This window comes from Coturnix japonica, chromosome 3 (genome assembly GCF_001577835.2).
Source record: "Coturnix japonica isolate 7356 chromosome 3, Coturnix japonica 2.1, whole genome shotgun sequence".
NCBI lineage: Eukaryota > Metazoa > Chordata > Aves > Galliformes > Phasianidae > Coturnix > Coturnix japonica.
In genome coordinates, this window is record NC_029518.1 from 37,778,783 (window position 1) to 37,798,315 (window position 19,533).

The following is a 19,533-nucleotide window of genomic DNA, read 5'->3' on the forward strand; positions in this document are numbered from 1 at the left end:
GGAAGATGCTGGTTGGGAGTGATACATCCAGCAGCACTACATTAATTAGTTTCATTGGCGAAGAAGTTGTGGGCATTACTAAATCAGAATAAGAAGATGTTTTGTCTTTCAAGATACTTACAACTAAGCTGTTATGTAGAGCTCTCCTCTTCTGCTTTTCTCTCTCGTATCTCTCTGTCACCTCTTGCAGGGACTGCTCAAGATCAAAAGCCTTCATCTGAAACACTGGAAGAAGGAAATTGTTTTAGAGAACCAACTGAAAACTGTGACTTTTCAAAATAAGCTTTCCAGTTTCAGCTGGTGTAAAAAGCCTACATACAACAAAAGAATAAAGGACACCTCTCCTTTACAAAGCACTTCGATATGTATTTTAGAGGGGAAGATGGCAAATAGCCTTATTTTCAGATGTGACTAAATATTCCTAAGCAGAGCACTACTCAGGTATTACACAGAAGATGTGCAGCTTTCTGTATGCCCATTACAACTTCACAATTAGTCTACTTGAATGTTTCTTCTAACATTCTGCCACTTTCCACCTCTATTTTAGGATTAAACTGGTAGCATATGCTGTCTCTGAACTACACACTTTGGGCTTTCTGCTTAGGAAATATTACATGTAATTTCAGACTGGCAATTCTGACCACAGTATTTAACCTCAGCAATAGAATCTTCATCTAAAACAACTTAGAAATAACTGAACAATGGCCAAATTAAAAACATCACCCACCCTAAGTACCAACACACACTTTTTCTACATGCAATGAAGCTTCTCTTGGTTCTGAATTCATAGAAAAATACCTCACATGGTACAAAGTCAGTTCAGCCAGCAAGAATTTGCAAGGCCTTCTAAGGAGTATTTAGTAATTACACACAAAGCATCAGCTCATATGCCAAATCCAACTTCCTATCTGCTCCTTTAGGCCCCTGTTTTGATAAGGGGAACACTGAAACATTCACCCTTATTTAACTTTCTACTTCATATTTTTTTTTCCAATCTTAAACTTTCTGAAGTCTTTTCTCTACACAGATAGCACAGTAATGGACTGCCATTTTAATCATAAATCACCATAAATCATTCAGTCACCATCAGAATCAATAACACAGGAAGACAATGCAAGGCACGATACCAAGAGACTCAGGTACAGGACCAATGAATGCACTTGGTCCTCAGTGACAACAGCAGTGAGCACCACTGCATTGCAGGGTCTGTTTATACATACACAAGAATGAGGACCTGGATTCTGAAGCAGCAATCCTTATGTTTCAGAAATCTCTGAAGTCGCCTGAGTCCTCTTCTGGTATACCCAAAATTCAGCAAATTTCAGCTAAAGTGACACATTCTTTATTGGTCTGTTCTAGAACTGTAACAACAACAAGCCTGAGACCTACAGGATAAAGATGCTAAGCCAGCTCAGCAGTCTGACATCAGCTGCAATCAACACAAGAGCTAAACTCAAATTATCAGCCCTGAGAAAATCCTATACTCTTTCTGCCACCTCAGGATTCCTAGGTGATCTAACACCCAACAGAAAAAAGTGCTTGTATCTTGGAATTGAACTCAATCGATCAGCATTACTAATATTTAACAATGACATTGTTGGTGTTACGTGACTGGAATGTAAGTGTAAGAGCCTTACTTTGCATTGCTTCATTTTGCAGCTGTATCCCTTGGACTGCTGTCAAAACTTGGTAAAGACAAGCCTTGTATTGACGCTGAAAGTCTTTTGAAAGCTCAAGAGCAAATGAACGGAGGCTCTTCACGTCTTGCTTAAGACTCTTGTTGACAAGAAGAAAAAATATGTTACAAAAACACAAAACCAACAGTGAAAGAAGAGAATCAATATAACCACAGCGCAAATAATTATGGTGCGATATCACGGTCAGGAAGAACCCTCTACTTGATGAAAGGAAGACCTTAAGAGTGTGTCTTTCAGCATGTTTAAAGAAGGATTATCAAGATAGATATTCACCGATGACACTTAGTAAAGATTTCACCAAGACTTTAAGGATTCTTAAGGACTTGCATTTAGGGAGTTTTTTCCTGTCCTAGCCTTGATTGATCTGTGATAGGGAAATGTATCAGTCCACTGATAACTCAGCAGTTCTGCCATTCTATCTAACCTAAAATAGAAAATGCCACTGCAAGATTGACTACTGCAGCAAAACCACTATAGGCTTTAGAAACACAGAATGGCTCAGGTTGGAAGGAACCTCAACAATCACGGATCTCCAACTCTCCTGCTGCAGGCAGGGCTGCCAATCTCCACATATAATACTAGACCAGGCCGCCTAGGGCCCCATCCAACCTGGTCTTTGAACACCTCCAGAGACAGGGCATCCACAGCCTCAGTGGGCAGCCTGTTCCAGCACCTCACTACTCTCATAGTCAAGAATTTCCCCCTGACATCCAACCTAAATCTTCCCTCCTTTAACATAAACCATTTCCCCCTGTTCTGCCATTATCTACCCTTGTAAAGAGTTGAAAGAAGTTTTAAGCTAACTCAGACATGGCAACACTTTGCTGCAAGCACTGCTGTAAATAAAATAAAGCTATGGATCAGGTTCAGATCTGACCATTTCTGGGTTTTACTGTATTTCACAAGCATGCATACGTCTATGTCATAGGTTATGCCAGCATTACTACTAAATGCCTTTACCTTCATTGCTTCATGTAGGTAAATTACAACAGAACTCCTCTGGAATTTCTGCTGCTGGCCATGAGAGGAGTAGAGCTGTAATATCTCATTAACGCCTCTTCCAGCCCAGCCTTGATACTGTTTGAAAAAAGAAAAGATCAACTAAAAATCACTTCCAAATATTCCTGATTTTTGATCTATTTTACCTTCTCTGTCCCTGTAAACATCACTGGAAGTGAATCAACTGGTTATGCTGATATTGCAAACATATAATTTCTTTGTTTTTCACATTTTTCCGAGTCACATGAAGGATCATTTCTAGTCTAATTAAGTTGGCTAACACTGCAATATTCTACCTCCTTTGGGTGGCAAACCCCAACATCAGAACACTAAAATGTGCCTGCAGTGCCTATAGCCCCATCCTTGAGCTTGAGGTGGATATAAGTTAAAACTGTACCTTTGCACAAGGCAACTTACACAGCTGGCATCAGATCAGCATCTTCTGGTGACTATATTTAGTCAGAAAGCTCTCTCAAAAGACTTGGGAGAAAAGGGCACACCATTTAATGGCTGAAATGCTGAAGGAGTGCTTATATGCAGCCCACAATGTCATGTTCATTGCTTTAGCTTTCTGCCAACACTGACTCCATTGCTTTCAGTACAGCGGCAACAATGCAATATCATACCAGTCAAGCACTAAGCTGGGTATTCAGAGATCAAAGCAAGAAAAGAAATCTTCTAAGGGATGTGGAGAAGAATGCTTTCTAGTATTGCTACAGACAATCTTTCTGAGATGTTGAAGTCAAAAGAAGAATAGGAACAGTGTAGTTTTAAGTATTTACAGGCAAGAACACAGGAATTAAATCCACGCAGAGTACTTGTGAAATTCTGCAATTTGCTTGAATTTATGCTATGTTAGAAACTGCACATTTATCATTTACTGACAATGCTAGTACTTAAGTTAGCTGTAACTTCTTCACCTACTCTTTCCAGCAGCATATTGACATCTACCATTCTTTAACCAGTACTGATAGCCTCTCCCCTTCACTCTCCATCCTTCACTGAAGTCAATTTCTTATCACTTCCACTACTTTATCACAAATGCTGCCCTGGTTTTGAGGTTTTCTCCATTAGAATAGTTTTTGCATTCATCAAAACAAACAGAGGTCTCAAAATGCTGCGTTACTGCAACACATCCCCACAGAACATGTCCCCCAAAGCCATGTGTTTCACCAGCTGGCAAATAAGTGGAACTGGTTCACAAGGCAACCAGACCTAGTGAGGGGCACCAGCCACTGTTTCTGGCCCAGCAGAACAAAGGGAAGTGACAGAGGTGAATGGTAGTGGGATGGGGAACATACAAACTACTGTGAGACATGGGATCAACTCAATTGGTGGCTGTGGGGGTGTAGGAAGCAGAGGGAGAGGTGCTTCCATAGATACACGAACTAGAGCTGCAAACTGCAGATGCTGCGATAATAGACAGCCAATAGAAAACTCTTGAGGGTAAAGTGGATTAAATGATTTTCAAAGCCTGTTTGTAGGCCAGATGGTAAATCCCAGATGCATTCTGATACGTACACAAAACCTTTCCCCTTTCTGTCAGTAGATACCTCGAGTATATTTCCTTGTGTATAACAGGGGCACTTGACAATGCAGCTAAAAAAAACAGGTAACCACAATGCACAAAACAAGCTTTTATCTAATACTCAGATAATTATGTCCTACATCTGATGCACTGTAGTGGATCGAATAATTTCTTCCTTGTGTTTGAGAGGGTGAGGAAAAAAAGCTGAAATATTTACGATTTTTGGTAAATAAGACGAAACCTGGCAAATACCTGGTAAAACCCACTTCAGATGGACCATCTGGCTTCCAATCAGGCTTCGGAAAACGTTAAACCCACTTTTATCCACAGGTATTAACAGGCCCTAAGAGAGGGCAAGAGGCTTTCCTGAGGTCACCCAACCATTTAACGCTGCAGAGCAGATTAGAAACTCTTGGCCAGCAGACTGGGTTGCAACCAGTTCTCACAGCTGGCTCTGGACTAGAGGCATGGATAAATATTTATTGTTCCCTTAATCTTTGAAGCCTTACCTTCGGAGATGCAAAACGTTATCACAGGCTGCTGCTTGTTTCAATATTGCTCTAGAAGCAACATATCCCTCTAAAAAAGGAAATGAGGGCAACCATCATAGCTGTGCGCTCTGTAGCTGACTTCTGCCAGTGCTGCCTTTCCTGGACAAGCCCAGTACATGTGCTATTAAGACATGTGCTATTAAGACATATAACCAGGCACCTTTGTCTGTTCACAACTCAGTACGGTTCCTGTAGTATATGAATGGTCCTAATTGGAAAAACAAACAATAATTACCGCTGCAAGCTTTAGATGAAGGGCAGCATTTTCAGTTTCCAGGACAATTATTCTTTCTTCTTGGGTCTAAGAAAAAAAGAAAGCAATAAAAACACACGCAAACCCACAGAAGTCAAAGTGATGTAAATATGAGTTTGATGAACATCTCTTCGATAATACTTCTCATTGCTGTGCTGGAAGGGGATTTGTGCCACAGGGGCACAAAGTGGCGACAGCACCCGCTGCGTTGGGGATGCTCACATCGGAACCCACTTGTAGCAGCAGAACGGGGCTCCTCAGCCCGGTGCAGCCCCACTGCCCGCTCTACTCCTCCCACCATCCCCGCCCTCCGCCCGTCCGTCGCTCCTCGCCCCGTTCCGCGCTCACTCTCGCTCTGTGCTCCAGCTGCCGGACACGCTGTGCCCACACCGGGCCCGGACCGAACCCTCCCCGCGGCCGCATCGCACCGCTCCGATCGGCGCTTGTCTCCCCGAGCGGCAGCACCCAGGGAGGGTTAGGGTTAAATCCCCGGCACTGACGGGGGCGGCGACGGGGAGGACGACGAAGCTGCCCGAGACGGCCGCCTCCTCCCAGCTGTTCGTTCCTGCTCGGGCTGGACAGCTCGTGTTGTTTGTAATACAGCGTTAAATACAATATTTAATTACTCAGTTTGCATCCGTAACTGGAGGGCGATCCTGAATATTCAACTGCTCCTAAGAATACACGGGCATTGTCCAAGCAGGTTAATTGCACGCTGCTCGTCTTCCTAAGCAGTTTATCTGCCATTACAGCTAGGAAACAAACCTGCTTAAGCTGTGAAGCTTTGCCTTCTCAGCCACACAGCCCCCAGGCAACAGAACCATCATCTGACTCGACAGGAGGAAGAGCCAAACACTTTCCTGTTCTCATCAGCAAACCATTGAGGGTTCCTGCATGTCTTTTTTTCCACTATTCTTAGTGAAGGTTATTGTTATTGCTGGTTTTGTTGTGATGATCACAGTGATCATCCCGTTTCAACCCCCTACAATGTGCAGGGTCGCCAACCACCAGACCAGGCTGCCCAGAGCCACATCCAGCCTGGCCTTGAATGCCTCCAGGGTTGGGGTATCCACATCAACAACCTCCTTGGGCAACCTGTTCCAGTGCTTCACCCACCCTCTGAGTGTGATGAAGGTACTCACCTGGAAAGAAGTTCACAGGGCTCTCAATCCCACCTGCAGCAGACACTCAGCTACAGCAGCTGGAATCTACAGCACTTCACTGTGGTCAAACTCCCACCTCTGCCCTCCTCAAACAGAACTTCAACTTTTGTCTCCTATCAAGAAGCAAGTCATGTGGTGTTATAAATACAGCAACAGGAGTAACATCATTCAAATGCCTTTTAACCACAGCAATCACAATGGGGACTCTGGTTCCAGTATTACTCACAATCACCTTTTCCAAAACAAGTTGCATTCCAGGTTCTTCTTCATTCTCAGAAACACACTTTGCACTGGAGGAGAAAACAAACACACTACGTTCACCAGAATCCATGGGTTAGCCTGCATATTTGACCCCACCAACTCTTAGTATTTCATAAGTGGATGGATAAGGTGTAAAAACCACTTGTACAGGTATCGAACATTAAACTCTCCCCACTGATCTGTGAGGATGAGCCTCACTGGTTGACTCTCTACATGAAACTCATTTCAGGTTTCCATCATTATGAGACGCACTGACTTGGCTTGTATTTTAAAAGGTAAGGGAAACATTAAAAACAGCCACTGGGGTTTATGGTAACACAGCTGCGAATGTGGAGTCACATAGCAAAGAGTACAAAAAAAAATTTAATGCAAAGTTAAATACAATACAAACTTTATTAAAAATAGGTTGCAAGTGAAATACAGTAGAAATGGGAAACTACAGCAGTTTTGATGTTTTTCATAATAATGCACAGACAAATATGAAAAGCACTTTTACACATATTCACACTTGACCTGAATGCCCAATAGCGGCCAAATCCACTCAACTGAAGGTTATAGGTTTATTTAGTTATTTATTTTTGCTAAGCCTTTTTTTTTTTTTTTTCAGATTCTAGCAGCAACAGTAAATTCAGCCACAGCATAAGGTTTGTTTTTTCTTCCCTTAAGAAAAACGTGTCACTGTAAGGCTGCTAGTGTTCTCAAGATAAGTTGGGAGAGGCTTGCTGTTCCTGATTAACAGACATAGCAAGCATGCAGATCCTTCATTAACACTTGGAACCGGTTTAATCTTCTACTTCATATTTAACAGGTGAAACGGTAAAAGCACACTTTCAAATAAGAAACCTGAAGTACGTAAAAAATATTTACACTCCAATTTTCATCAACTTGCATTTATTTATCATACAACTCTTATTAAAAGTGATTTCTTTCCTAAGGCAGTGAAAGTCTACCCCTTTGTATTTGGAAGTGTGCACAATTCCCTAAATATATATTTATAAGAGAACAATATGATACAGGAAAAAAAAAATCATCTAAAGCCAGTAAAGGGCTTTATCAAATAGAAAATTTGTTTGGAATCACAATATATATTGTCTTAACATCACACAATGAGAAAAACTCTGATGAGGTCCTTATTTCCCAGCATCATCAGCCACATAAGCATAGCTGAGGAAACGGTGGGAGGAAAGAGATTAACAATTTAAAATTAAATAAGGCTATTACAGTGTGAAAAAATAGCTTGAACTGCCAAAAATATTCTCAGTACAACAGTGACAGGATGTTAGTAAAGCCAGCTAGACTAAAGAAGAGCTTATTAGCACTGCTTCTTCAGCACGAGTAGAAATGCATTGCTGCCAGCAGACCAGGTCTTACTAACATTCCCACTCCCAGCCAGCACTATTCAATGCTTCACACTACAGGGATTTTTTTCTTCCCCTTTAATATGCCAGTTCACTTCTCCATAGGAAAAAACAACAACAAAATAGGACAACAACAACAATAAAACCAACCTCAAAGCAAAGATATTGCTGAACTGCTAATAGCAGATTTACCAATACCATTCCACGTCTACTTGCCTAGTAACTTCTCATCTACTGCTCCGGGAAAACTCACCTATCTTTTCTACTGACTTTGAAAATGGAAATCCTTGCCTTTAACACATGACAAACATTTTGGTCCTAGCTGATGAATGGCAACTAAACTAGCATAGCCTCCTATCTATTGTTTATGGTATTTTAATGAAGCAAACAACCCTAGGCTTTTCACCTTCACATTTCTGAAAGCCTGGTGCACAAATAACTGGGGTGCATCAACACAGACTTTTCCATCACTACAGATAAATTCCATTTTTTAGACCCAACAAATATGTAGGAATATAAGTATTTCATCCCAAGGTTTTACCTATAGAGCGGGTGTTATCCCAATACTAAATCATGGTATTGACAGGCTGATCATTGTATGAACACCACAGAATACAGCAAACTTGCATATAGAGTCTACATAAGACAGTGGCCCAGATATCCTCTTCTTAACTAACAACCTATAGTACTAATTTCTAGTGCACAGTTTAGTTTAGGCAGTTCAAGCTATTCTCACTCTCTCTGCTCAGCAGCTAAAAGAAAAAGTGTGTCTGTGAAACACCAGGAAACAGAACTTATCTTTGACAAGTGCCACTTGGTCTGGTGCACAAAGAACTTAACCCCCCAAACAGAAAGAAAAGAGTTACCTTCACGTGATTCGTATCTTTAAAATTTTACAGTGCTTTCATCGTATAAACCACAAGCTCCTGGCAAAGTTATCAGTTTTCTTGCTATTGCGACATCTCTAAATCTTAATTAACAGTCTTAGATATAGAGGAATCAAAGTCACTCATTTTGGAAAATAGTCATTTTCTGTTCATTAGTAGTGCCCCTCATCGCAATCCCTCCATTCTGAGATCTTCAGATACATCTGATAAGGTGCTTTCATCTTATTTTGTGTTCAGCTCATTTTCCAGTTCCATTAGTTTCCTAGAGGCTTTGACTTTATTGGATACATCTTGACCCTGTGAAAAAAGTCGCTGGCGCTCCCTGAACGTCAAATTTTCTGGTGCTCCAGGTACATCTGTATCTTGACTGGAAAGGGAAAAGAAAGTCTTTGTTATCATTCTCATCTACAATATCCTTCAATACAATAATTCTTAGTGATGTGCATTAGCTGGCAGAGTTTTTGCTACAGCAGAAGAGTCTTGGTTTAGTCTTCCGCAAGGTTTTGTTCCCCACACGTACCTCCAATTCTGACACTGTGCTGTCATTTGGATTAGCAGAAGTAGATCACAACCATCTCTGGCATGTAAATACAAATTATATTACTCTGCCTATTTTCAAAGTGTAGCACAGGTGTAACTAAGGCTCTGTCTATAGCAGCACAGCATTGCTGTTATAGCTTCCTACAGCAGCAAGAGCTTAGGAAAAACACTGAATACATACATACCACATATGCCTTGGTCAACAAAGCTATGAGTACTGAAGTACATAGTTGGGGCTGCAATCCAGCCCCCCTGTATTTTATTCAATTCTGTGCAAGTTTAAATGCAAAGTAAAATCTAAAGTAATACTTCAGATCACCTAAAGACTTGTGTGGAATCTGCATTTCCTTATAACCCAAGATATGCCACAGACAACTGCAGAACTCTTCAATAGCCCCCAGAGATGTGACAGCAGAAAGTACTGCAGAAGTTAACTACATTACATGACTCAAAGTTAATGCTTAAGGGACTCCCGGGTGTCACCTTTTAGATCGCTTGTCTCTTGGATCCCGATAAACCTCATGGGCCCCGACCGCTGCTCCCGAAGATCCAGTGTATGAATTTATTCCTTGTGCAAAAGAAAAAGCAAGTTGAAGGGCAGCAGTTGCAAGGCAGAAGTTTTATACTGTATTTCTTCAAAAAGGTGCAGTGCTTCCTTCACTAAATCATCTCAATCCAGAATCAGAAATTAAATGTAGAGGGTCATCTGACTTGTGCAATATTTAAGAACAATGCTACTGAATTCCATGCCCTCTCACAACAGCCATAATTCTTTATTCCAAATCTTAAATTGGAACATATATATATTTTAAGATTATTTAGCACACAGTAAATCACGGTCTTTATCTTATTATGGTATACTGCAAGACAGACATTGAAAGTTCAAGACAACTGAAAGAGCAACATGCTTCACTATCCCGTAACAAACTCTACAGGAAATTTGTTAGCTGCAGCTGCTCTATTTGGGAAGCTAAAAGTAATCAACGATTACTATACAGCATCTTAGTAATTCAGCAATCAGAGTTTTTTTCTCTATTTCATCTGGTCACGTAAGATGTATGTATTAGAAGATGCCTCCCACCCCTGGCTCTTGTCTTAAATTTCAAGCATCATGATTTCATCTTAAATTTCAATCTTGCAGCACTGCACCTTTAGTTCAAGTTGATACAACACACAGATTTTACACATCACATTAATTCTTTCTAAAGGCCACAAGACAAAACCTTTTCTTTCCAATCAGAAAGCTCACTATATTTATACTGCATTCAAGACCGTATTTCTCTTAATGACTGTCAGGATGAGTGAAAAATAAAGCGTCAGATTTGTCTCCAGACAGTTCTGGTCTCAAATATTGCACGTTATGTCTTGTGAACCTTATTCTGTACAGAAGGAAATGTTTGCTTCTTCCACTGGTATCCATAACTTCTCACAAGTATTGAATAAAAGAGATGGTATGAGGCTGGAAGACACAGGTCAATTTAGCAAGCACACTATTGGCTAAATATATTTCACTCCAAATTTGTAGTGGGTCAAATCATACTAGATATGCCACGGTTGAATTATGAATTTTATTCCTTTTACATGCATTTGGTACCACCCTTCCCTACTTAGAACAAACTGTTTCCACATGTTCCACCTGCTTTCCAACAGCAGTTCTGATATCAATGTTGGCTTTTCTCTTGGCTAGTTGGTGGAGCCAATAGTCTTAAGCAACCCAGTGGAAGAAGGTTACGAGAGCAAAATTTGCAGAAGCGTGGTTTACTAGAGTTAGCATTCAGAACAGAAAAGAACTGTAAAGGACAGTAATGTAACAAGAGTCAGCGAGATGGGAGATGGTAAACTGCACAGTGAATTCTGCATTTTGTGCAAACGGCTTTGTACGTTACGCAGGCAGTCTTCATAGAAGCTTGAGCAATCAGGTGAGGTTAACCTGTTCTCATGGCTAATTTAAAAATTATGAAATAAGAGTATTCAGAATTAGTTGTATGGTTTATGAATTAGGTTATTAAAGGTGAAGCATCATACTACAAAATTCCTTAACTGTTACCAAAAAACCTAACCAAGTCTTTGTAGGTTGTCCTTCTGAATGTTTTCCAGGGAACGAACACATACACACACAAAGTATCACTGAAATTTTCACTTTCCTGAGATTCATCTTTCCGCAGAAGTTAACAGAAAGCAGGAGGATTGGGAGACGTGGTTAAATATGAAATGGCATTCTGGGTTTTGGATGATGGGAGGCAGCAAGAGTGGTGGTGACAACTAGCGATGGATAGTTCCAGACTTAATTTATTACATATTCAGCTTTCAAAATGCCAAATAAGGAAAGGAAGAAAGGGCCTTTGGATTCTATGTGTTGTGACGAAAGGCATATTTATACTTGATTCACTGTCAAATAAGAGAAAAAGAAAGTACTTGGAAGGAACAAAACTTCAGTACGTATGTACAGCACTAAAATTCCATATCAGAAGCCTGTTTCAGAACATTCCTGAGGGGCAGATGGCAATGTAGTCTAAGTGTTTAAAGAGAATCTTTTATGTATAGTTCTTGTCATTCTTTAATTCCATGCAGTATGAGTTTGAAAACTAGACTACTTCTCATAGAAAACAGATTTGAGAACAGTCTCGATGAGTTTATCAGCGGACTTGCTTGCATGTAACTGAAATATCTGCACTTGTAATGCAGCACACAGATACTATAGTGTGTCTTACATACATATTCCCATCTAATGACTGAAAAGTGAAAAGCAAAAGCTTTTCTCACTTTCTTTTAAGATTTAGAACCAGTGGTAGAGAAAGAGAGGAGTGACTGATGAATGTGTAGAATCCATAGGGGCCAATACATCAAGAGATCTCACAGGCAATACTAGATTAAATAAACCTATTTTTCTCTCTTTAAAATGATTAATAGTGAGGATATATTTTACACATCTAGGATGCTGTACTGACCCTCAGCAATGACACTATTCAGTGTCAACAATAGTAGTTGGCAGTAATTGTTACAGAGCTAAACTCTAACCCTTCAGGAATACCAAAACTACACATTATTGTGCAGAGCTTATCTGTGATCCTGGAAGCTGTCTGCATCAGAAACAAATACGACCTGCAAAGTACAAGATTTCTGACTGGAAAACAATTTGAGCCTCAGCTGAAAAGAATGCAGGCAAGAAGCACTGAGTATTGTGCACTTGTACAGTTTCATGCGTTCTCTAAACTGCATTGCTACATGACTGCAGCTGTGACAGAGATGCTTCTGATAAACGGTACCTGTTCTGTGCCTGAATTCTAACAGAAGCAAAAAGATCAAACAAGGAGAACATCATGGCTGCCACTCCCTTTGGAAGAATACACAAGAGTAATGTAGGGGAAATGCTGGCAGAAGCTGCTGTTTAAAGATGAAACTCCCACATTCGTAAACTGGACACAGAGTAGGATTCATGAATACTTGCATATTCAAAGAGTTAAGTGTGTAAGATTTTTCCTTTGAATCAGGTTCAAAGAAAACTAGCATGGAACTTTATACTGAATCACCGTTAAATTCATTAGTGTAACTAAACTTGTAATCTGCAGATAAAATATGGTTCTGAAGTTACCAGCAACTAGAACTCTATTTGAAATTTAACTCCGTTATGGTTGTCCACTTGGAGTTATAAGAGAAACAAGATGAGGAGGCACCAAAATATAAGGGTGTGGAAAGGGGCAGGGGAAGAACAAGGCACAGGGTGCACAGATGGAATTTAGATTTTGTCCCTGTTTACATGAAAACTGCACCGTACAAAGAGGTACAGAAATGGTGCTGAATGAATTCAACTTTCTTACTGCAAGTTCCATATAGCTCTTAGTGCTCTTAAGAGCTATACCTAGAAAGGTCATTTTAAAGCCATTTGCACACATTATTAAGAGAGAGAACCCTGGTACCAAATCCAAAAGCAGACGGATAGCTCTGATCACGAACCCAACAGAAGATTCTTGTGTTCAAGAAAGATGCACTTCCAGATGCCCTGAGTAACCAGTGGTTATACAAAACAAATCACTGAAAGATACAGAGTGAGAGCCAAAACCAACAGTACTTTGAATTGGTTGAGTAACAGTTAAAATAAATTTGATTTCATTGTGTGAAAGATGAAATTTTGCTTTTGAAGAGTTGGGGTAAGGAACAAGGAAATTTGAGAGATCAAAACAATTAAAAATGGGAAGATTCACATTAATATTAGGATTTAAGTTAGATCACCATAGTGAAAACAGTGATTAAGTGGAAAAAAATCACAAAGGAAGTGATTTGATCTACAGCATCAGAGTTGAGAACGTGAGGACAGTTCCGTGGAGAAGATCGATTTCATGGTGTCTACCTTTAGAGCCGCTGGCATGGATGAAACTCGGTTTGTTTGGTGGGGGCGGGGGCTGACTTTTTTTGGCAGCAGTACTGTTGGCATTGACTGGAGATGACTGGAATGAGTTGGAAAGAAAGAGGCCATCTGAAACTGGGCGAGGCTGGCGGGAGGGCTGCTGTGGTTTAAGGGTGGCAGGAGGAAAGTCACCATAAGATTTTCTTGTGCTGGAGTACTTATCCTGACCTGCTAGATTGGAATCCTCCTCCTCATCATCATCATTGTATGCAACAAACTTGGCAGTATAAATCGTGTCAGGGGAGAGGACCTGTGTTTTGAGGTAAGAGGTGTTTCGCTGAGGTGGGGGAGGAGGAGCGTTAGATGAAGGGGTTGGGGATGGGAGTTCATATTCCCGTGGAAGTGGAGGTCTGTACAGACCAGGCTCGTCTGGTTCCAGCAATCTTCGTTCTGCTTCATCGTGCTGCCTGCGCCTTTCAGCCTCTAAGCGATTGTAATACTCCTCTTCCTGTCGCCTCTGCAAATCCAGAGGAGAAAAAAACACAGCGGTCAGTATGACAGGCATTGCAATCTAGGAGCTTTGAGTTTCCATCAGAGCTACAAACATCTTTTTTTTTGTCTCCTTTTTTGGCTACAAGCAACACTTCTACATGAACTCATACAAAGATTATTTACTACTACAAAAAAAGGCCTTCTCCCTGTAACACAGCATTGCTGTTATTTCCAGGTTTACTAGAGGCAGTGTAAATCTCAAAGCAACTGCCTACGTGAACTAAGGGCAACTCCTGTATTTATTACTGAAAATGTAACTACAGTTAATAATGGGTATATTCACTAAGGCTGTCGTGAATCCGTGGGAGAGAAAATAACTAAAATTAACTACCGTCTTAAAAAAGGAACTTTATAATCCTACTGCAGGCTTATGCAATGTAAACTGAACAACAGAGCCTTGGAACACGACTCCTAACAAAGCTTCAAGTATGATTAGCAGGAAAACTACTTTCACATAAAAATCCAATTACAAAGAGCCTTTTAAAAGCCAACATAGAGTGATGCTTTTCATAGAAGCATTTATAAAAAGCACCTTTCTAAGAACATGTGCATATGATACACAAGGCTAATTACCACCGAAAAAGTCACGAAACGTGACTGTACTTTCCAGTTTTAAAGATTTTTATTGTTTATAAACTTCATAGCATTTAATTTTGTTTGGCTCTTTTCTAAGCTGCACTGTAAATTAATGCATTTATTTTTTTTCACAATTTGCTCTGTAGCTTGGTAACACATAAAGATGTGTATTTGGAAACCACACATTACAAAAAATACTTAGTCTAAGCACTATCCACTTTAGCTGCTCAGCACCAAGTCTGGTACTCTAAAATAAACAAATCAATAAATCTGATCTTGTTTATCTAGAGCAAGGACAAGAAACTAATTTCCTTATGCTTGTCCCTAAAGCCATCAGGGTGGTCAGACGGTACTGAGCTCCTGGCTGGAAGATGCACAAGCACCTCAGTCCAGATCTGTCAGTGAAAATCTCTTCAAGTGTGTGATACACATCATTTGGTAGCACTACATCACTGTTAGAAACCAAAAAAGCCTATTTTTGAGAAAACCAGGAGATGCAACAGGTTTTAGCATTAATTCTTCTACAAAAGGCTCTGCAAACAAGCCTTTGTCACTGCTGAGAACCCTCAGCTGGAATGCCTACTCTATAACTTCTGCAATAGTGCCGGCCTCTAGCCATCACAAATTTGCTCAATTCTTTTTTTTTTTTTTTATTTTAAAATAAACATATTGGCAAAATTAAGCCATAGGCCATGACCCTTATCACTAATTTGGTGCATTTAACCCTTGACGACCCCAAACTGAGCTGTTACTAGCCAGGCTAAAGAGGAGAGGCCTGTAAGAACTCCTGGTGCCCTCAGAAGACCATAACCTTTTCTTCTGCCTCTCTTCTGGTTCGCTCCTCCTCTTGCTGACGTCGTTCCTCTTCCTGCCTGGCCCTGTCTTCTGCTTCTCGCTTGCGCATTTCTTCCAACTGTTGCTGCCGTCTGCGTTCTTCATCCTGTAACTAACAGAGACACACCTTTAATTTTTAATCACTCGCACAGGAAGAGGTTAAAAAAACCCCACCCCTATAAACTGAGCATTTGTGTCTAAAAACAACTAATTCAGTAGACAGTGCTGTACTGCAGATTAACAATACTGCTTTCATCAGTAAAGAGCGCACTCTGACATTGTTTTCCCTCAAGTCCCTGTTAAGAATAAAAGCTGGGAATACAAGAGATGCGCCGAACTACACACTTAAAAGCAGGCAGAGACGAACCCCTAGCAGAAGACTGAGATGACACATGCTCCAGACTGCTTCAGCTATCAGTCTCATAGGCACAGCAAAGTGAAATTAAGTACTTGGAACCAACGGTCCACAGCTTTAGCAGCCAATTGGTTTTTCATTTGGGATTAGTATTTAAGCACTGGAAAATCACGACTCGTTAGTCAAAGGGTCAGTCCATTTAAAGTAACACGTTCATTCAGCAAGTCTGCAAATAGTCTCAGGAGATAAATAAAATCTCCCTCTGTAACTGCAATAGATGTGTTTTGGAAAAAGCAGAGCGAGGCAAAGAAATCTTTGCTCACAAGAACAACTCGTGTCCAAGAGACAACTATGCTTCATACGTGTTTGTGGTAAACACTGCACAGGTAAGAAAAATTAGCTAAGATGCAAACTTTGTCCGGTTCTCTAAAGCTAACAGGAACTGCTCTTGTTGGATAGGAGTATTTACTGACCTAACAACATTCATAAGCAGAAACTAAGTAGACTACATCCTGCTTTGCTTTTTACTGTGACATGTTTCAAAGTGATGTTTTTTATAAGATCCTATCGCTGACTGCCATACTTTGCTACATGCTGTACTTAACTTGCCTGTCTTGTTTATTAAGAAGACATTGTTTTAGCAGAGGAGACAGTGTTGTCAAAAGGAAAGACAGTTACTAATTCAGATGAGTTAATGGAAGAGAAGTGATTTCCTCTTTAAAAAAAAAAAAAAAGGAAAAACTGCACAGAAGAGAAAAATACAGAACTCTTTGACTTTGTCCTAGTCACATTTAGAGTAAAGGTCTAAACACTGTAATTACCGACTCCAGATTACTGCATGGATACCTTTGTGCTTAGTAGCAAAGGGGAGCTAGTATTTTTTCTTTGTTATATTTGCTTGTGAACTTAACTAAGAAGGGAAAACTAGGCAGGGTACCATACAGGGGCTTATGTCAACATAATATCTGGAAGACAACCTATTCAAATCAAAGCCTATTCTAACATAACACCCAGGACAAAGGCCAGAAATAATAAAGGAAGTACAAACAGGCATCCAGTAGCTATTACTGAGGGATATTTCATTTCTTGAATGATTAGTAGACTAGTTTCTACTCTGGAGCTTTCAGAGGATGGCAGGGAGTAGCGGGATGGCAAAGCATGCCAGGGAGCAGCGGTATGGCAAGGCATGCCAGAGCGCGTGAAGGCGTGTGTTTGTGGTTGCATACAATATTATGCAATTCACATGGAACTACCAGATTTTCAAGATCCTTACATGGCCCTCAGCTAACAGTCAGAGGAGGATAATAGGGAGAGGGAAGTAGAGAGAATTCTGGAGTATCAGAAATGCGAAGATAGGCGTGGGATTGGCATGCTTGAAGGAAGCCAGATAAAACTCATTTCTCCAAGCACTGCTTAGAATGCTTTAAATAAAGTTCCAGATGAACTTTACATTTATACCTATTTATTTCTGATGAATAAACCCTCTGTTGGTTCAGGCCATGAACCCATATGGTGCACTGCCATTTCCCCAGAACTCAGCACTGCACAAGGGTTGCATCCTCTTGTGGAGTCCTCTCATTAGCTACTCTCAGATGCAAGGCCTTTGAATTTGCCAAACTCATTTTTAAGGTTGCCGATACTGTCTGAATTCACACAGCCTTCTATAGCAGAATGGTCCAGGAGCTTACAGCCTACTTGGTCATGAACCTTATCTACCTGGTCACAGGTCCACATACCAAGGCACTGGCAAAACAACTAAATAAATAGGAATAGCAATAAGTAAAAATATTGCTAGATACTGCATCTGAAAACTCTGCTTGTCAATTACTTCAACAAGCTTACACGCTTCACTTCTTTCTCTGCTGCCAACTGCTCAGAACTAATGGACCACACAAACACATAACTGAGTATTTCAGATGCGGTTATAAGTATGCTATACTTGAATATGAATTTTAAAAGCCCGTGTTTTGTTTTTTAAATAAAGAAGTGAAGAAATATCCCAATCCATATTTTGAACAGTGAAGCTTACAGTTCTTTTCTAGCAACACAAGTTAATGATACTCACAGGACTTGCAAGCATTACCCTTCTTTCAAACTAGCATACTAATGATACAGAATACTCCGAAGGAGATGCAGTTCTATAACCCATTCCCAACGAGAGCAATAAAATACAGAATTAACTGAAATCCTAGAGGTTAATGCCTCAGGTTGAAAGCTTGCCATGTTTTAGACAACAGACAGTAGCATTAACCATCTGCACCTGAAATTCAGGAAAATAAAATATGGTAACTTAGTAATCACAAATTTATATGACCTACTTGGAAATATTAGTTCAGAAGCAATTCCTGAGTTTACAGTCCATTTTTACATCAATGGGAAACTCCACATGTGTAACAGCAGGTTTCAGCGCGTGGCTAAGTACTATGTTAAATCATAATAAGCCATGCACGTTTGTTATCAACTGAATTTAAATATTCTGTATTATTAGGCTCTCTGAACAATTGAAATCGGAAGGGAATGGTGCTGCTACAACTGTTCTAAAACAAGAATGAAGGGGGAGAGAAAGGAAGAAATGTTACCTCACAGTTTGATCACTCAAACTGCTTAGTAAGATGCCATAAACGCAGTGACAAAACACCAACTACACTATTTTATATCAGACTGCTGCTACAACAAACAAATCAAGCCTGCAAGCAGAACACAGCATCTAATAGGAGAGAAACACGGGGGAAGGAGTCACCACATCTGGAAACACTCAAATGCATGCTTACAGTTAACTTACTGTTCATTGTATCAAAATGATTTTTGAACACCCAAAGATGGCAAATCATCATCCAAAGCACAGAAGACAATTATTATTAACATCAGAAATTGAAACGTGAAAGATATTAAGGAGAAAGAAACAAACATACCAAGTCTAGAACAGAGATTGCTGGCACAGCAGTCTGCTGCAGGTAGTAAGAAAGAGGAAAAAAAGAGAGATGCACAGTGAAAACAAAGATAGGTTAGACTTGTTCTATTTCAAAAGCATTTTCTTTTATTTGTTAAGTCAGATGTTTTAGAAAGACAAACTGAACTCCACAAACACCTGAAATACAGACAAGGAAACAGATAATTCTTTCTTCTTCTTTTTAATGAGTACTGTTTAAACTCATTCAAAAGCTCAGTTTTTCTCTACAGATGCTGTTTATTGCATCTCTAGTAGTACAGACAGTGAAATGCAACTCAAATGCAAACATCAATTCTGCTCAAAACAACTGTTATTTTTTAGTTTCAAAATGTTCCAAAATGCTGGAGGAACTTCATGCACAAACAGTACTAGAAATCCAGCACTTGCTAAGAAGGCTGATAAAACACTATGCAAAGCAATTGGCTTTTCAATAACAACATATGGCTTTTTTAGTTTTGCTAGAGTAAAATGTTAAGGATTTTTGTGAAAATGGCAGTTCTATATGGGTTTTTATGCCTAGAGGTAACTGCCTTCGTGCTACAAATTACATGTTAGCAGTGCTGAGCTTTAACACAAGCATTCCACCAAAGATACATTTATCCTTTCCTTTCTTCAGTTTCCAAGCTTGAGGTATCCATTGTTTTAAACAGTAACAAAATTAGCCACAAGAAAAAAGGAAAGCAA

The 19,533-nt window shown here is 40.1% G+C and overlaps 2 protein-coding genes across 22 annotated transcripts in view; both read right to left on the minus strand.

Annotated features, from left to right (window-relative positions):
* Nucleotides 1-6,522, minus strand: part of KIF25 (kinesin family member 25) — a 28,853-nt gene extending 22,331 nt beyond the window's left edge. Inside the window, exons 1-6 of the mRNA XM_015858019.2 lie at nucleotides 6,418-6,522; nucleotides 5,377-5,610; nucleotides 5,011-5,076; nucleotides 2,658-2,774; nucleotides 1,638-1,776; nucleotides 122-225 (exon numbers count right to left, since the gene is read on the minus strand). Of these exons, the coding sequence (XP_015713505.2) occupies nucleotides 122-225; nucleotides 1,638-1,776; nucleotides 2,658-2,774; nucleotides 5,011-5,076; nucleotides 5,377-5,610; nucleotides 6,418-6,522 (765 nt within the window). The remainder of the gene's footprint in view (nucleotides 1-121; nucleotides 226-1,637; nucleotides 1,777-2,657; nucleotides 2,775-5,010; nucleotides 5,077-5,376; nucleotides 5,611-6,417) is intronic.
* A 299-nt stretch (nucleotides 6,523-6,821) lies between these two features.
* AFDN (afadin, adherens junction formation factor) overlaps nucleotides 6,822-19,533 on the minus strand; it is a 106,907-nt gene continuing 94,195 nt past the window's right edge. For 6 of the 21 annotated variants that reach the window (XM_015857965.2, XM_015857957.2, XM_015857962.2 and 3 more), the window contains 5 exons: nucleotides 18,812-18,847; nucleotides 15,522-15,656; nucleotides 13,586-14,099; nucleotides 9,721-9,805; nucleotides 6,822-9,064 (listed from right to left, as the gene is read on the minus strand). In XM_015857965.2, the coding sequence (XP_015713451.1) occupies nucleotides 8,920-9,064; nucleotides 9,721-9,805; nucleotides 13,586-14,099; nucleotides 15,522-15,656; nucleotides 18,812-18,847 (915 nt within the window). In that variant the 3' untranslated portion in view covers nucleotides 6,822-8,919. The remainder of the gene's footprint in view (nucleotides 9,065-9,720; nucleotides 9,806-13,585; nucleotides 14,100-15,521; nucleotides 15,657-18,811; nucleotides 18,848-19,533) is intronic. The other 15 variants (XM_015857968.2, XM_032443954.1, XM_015857973.2 and 12 more) reach the window with 9 other exon arrangements.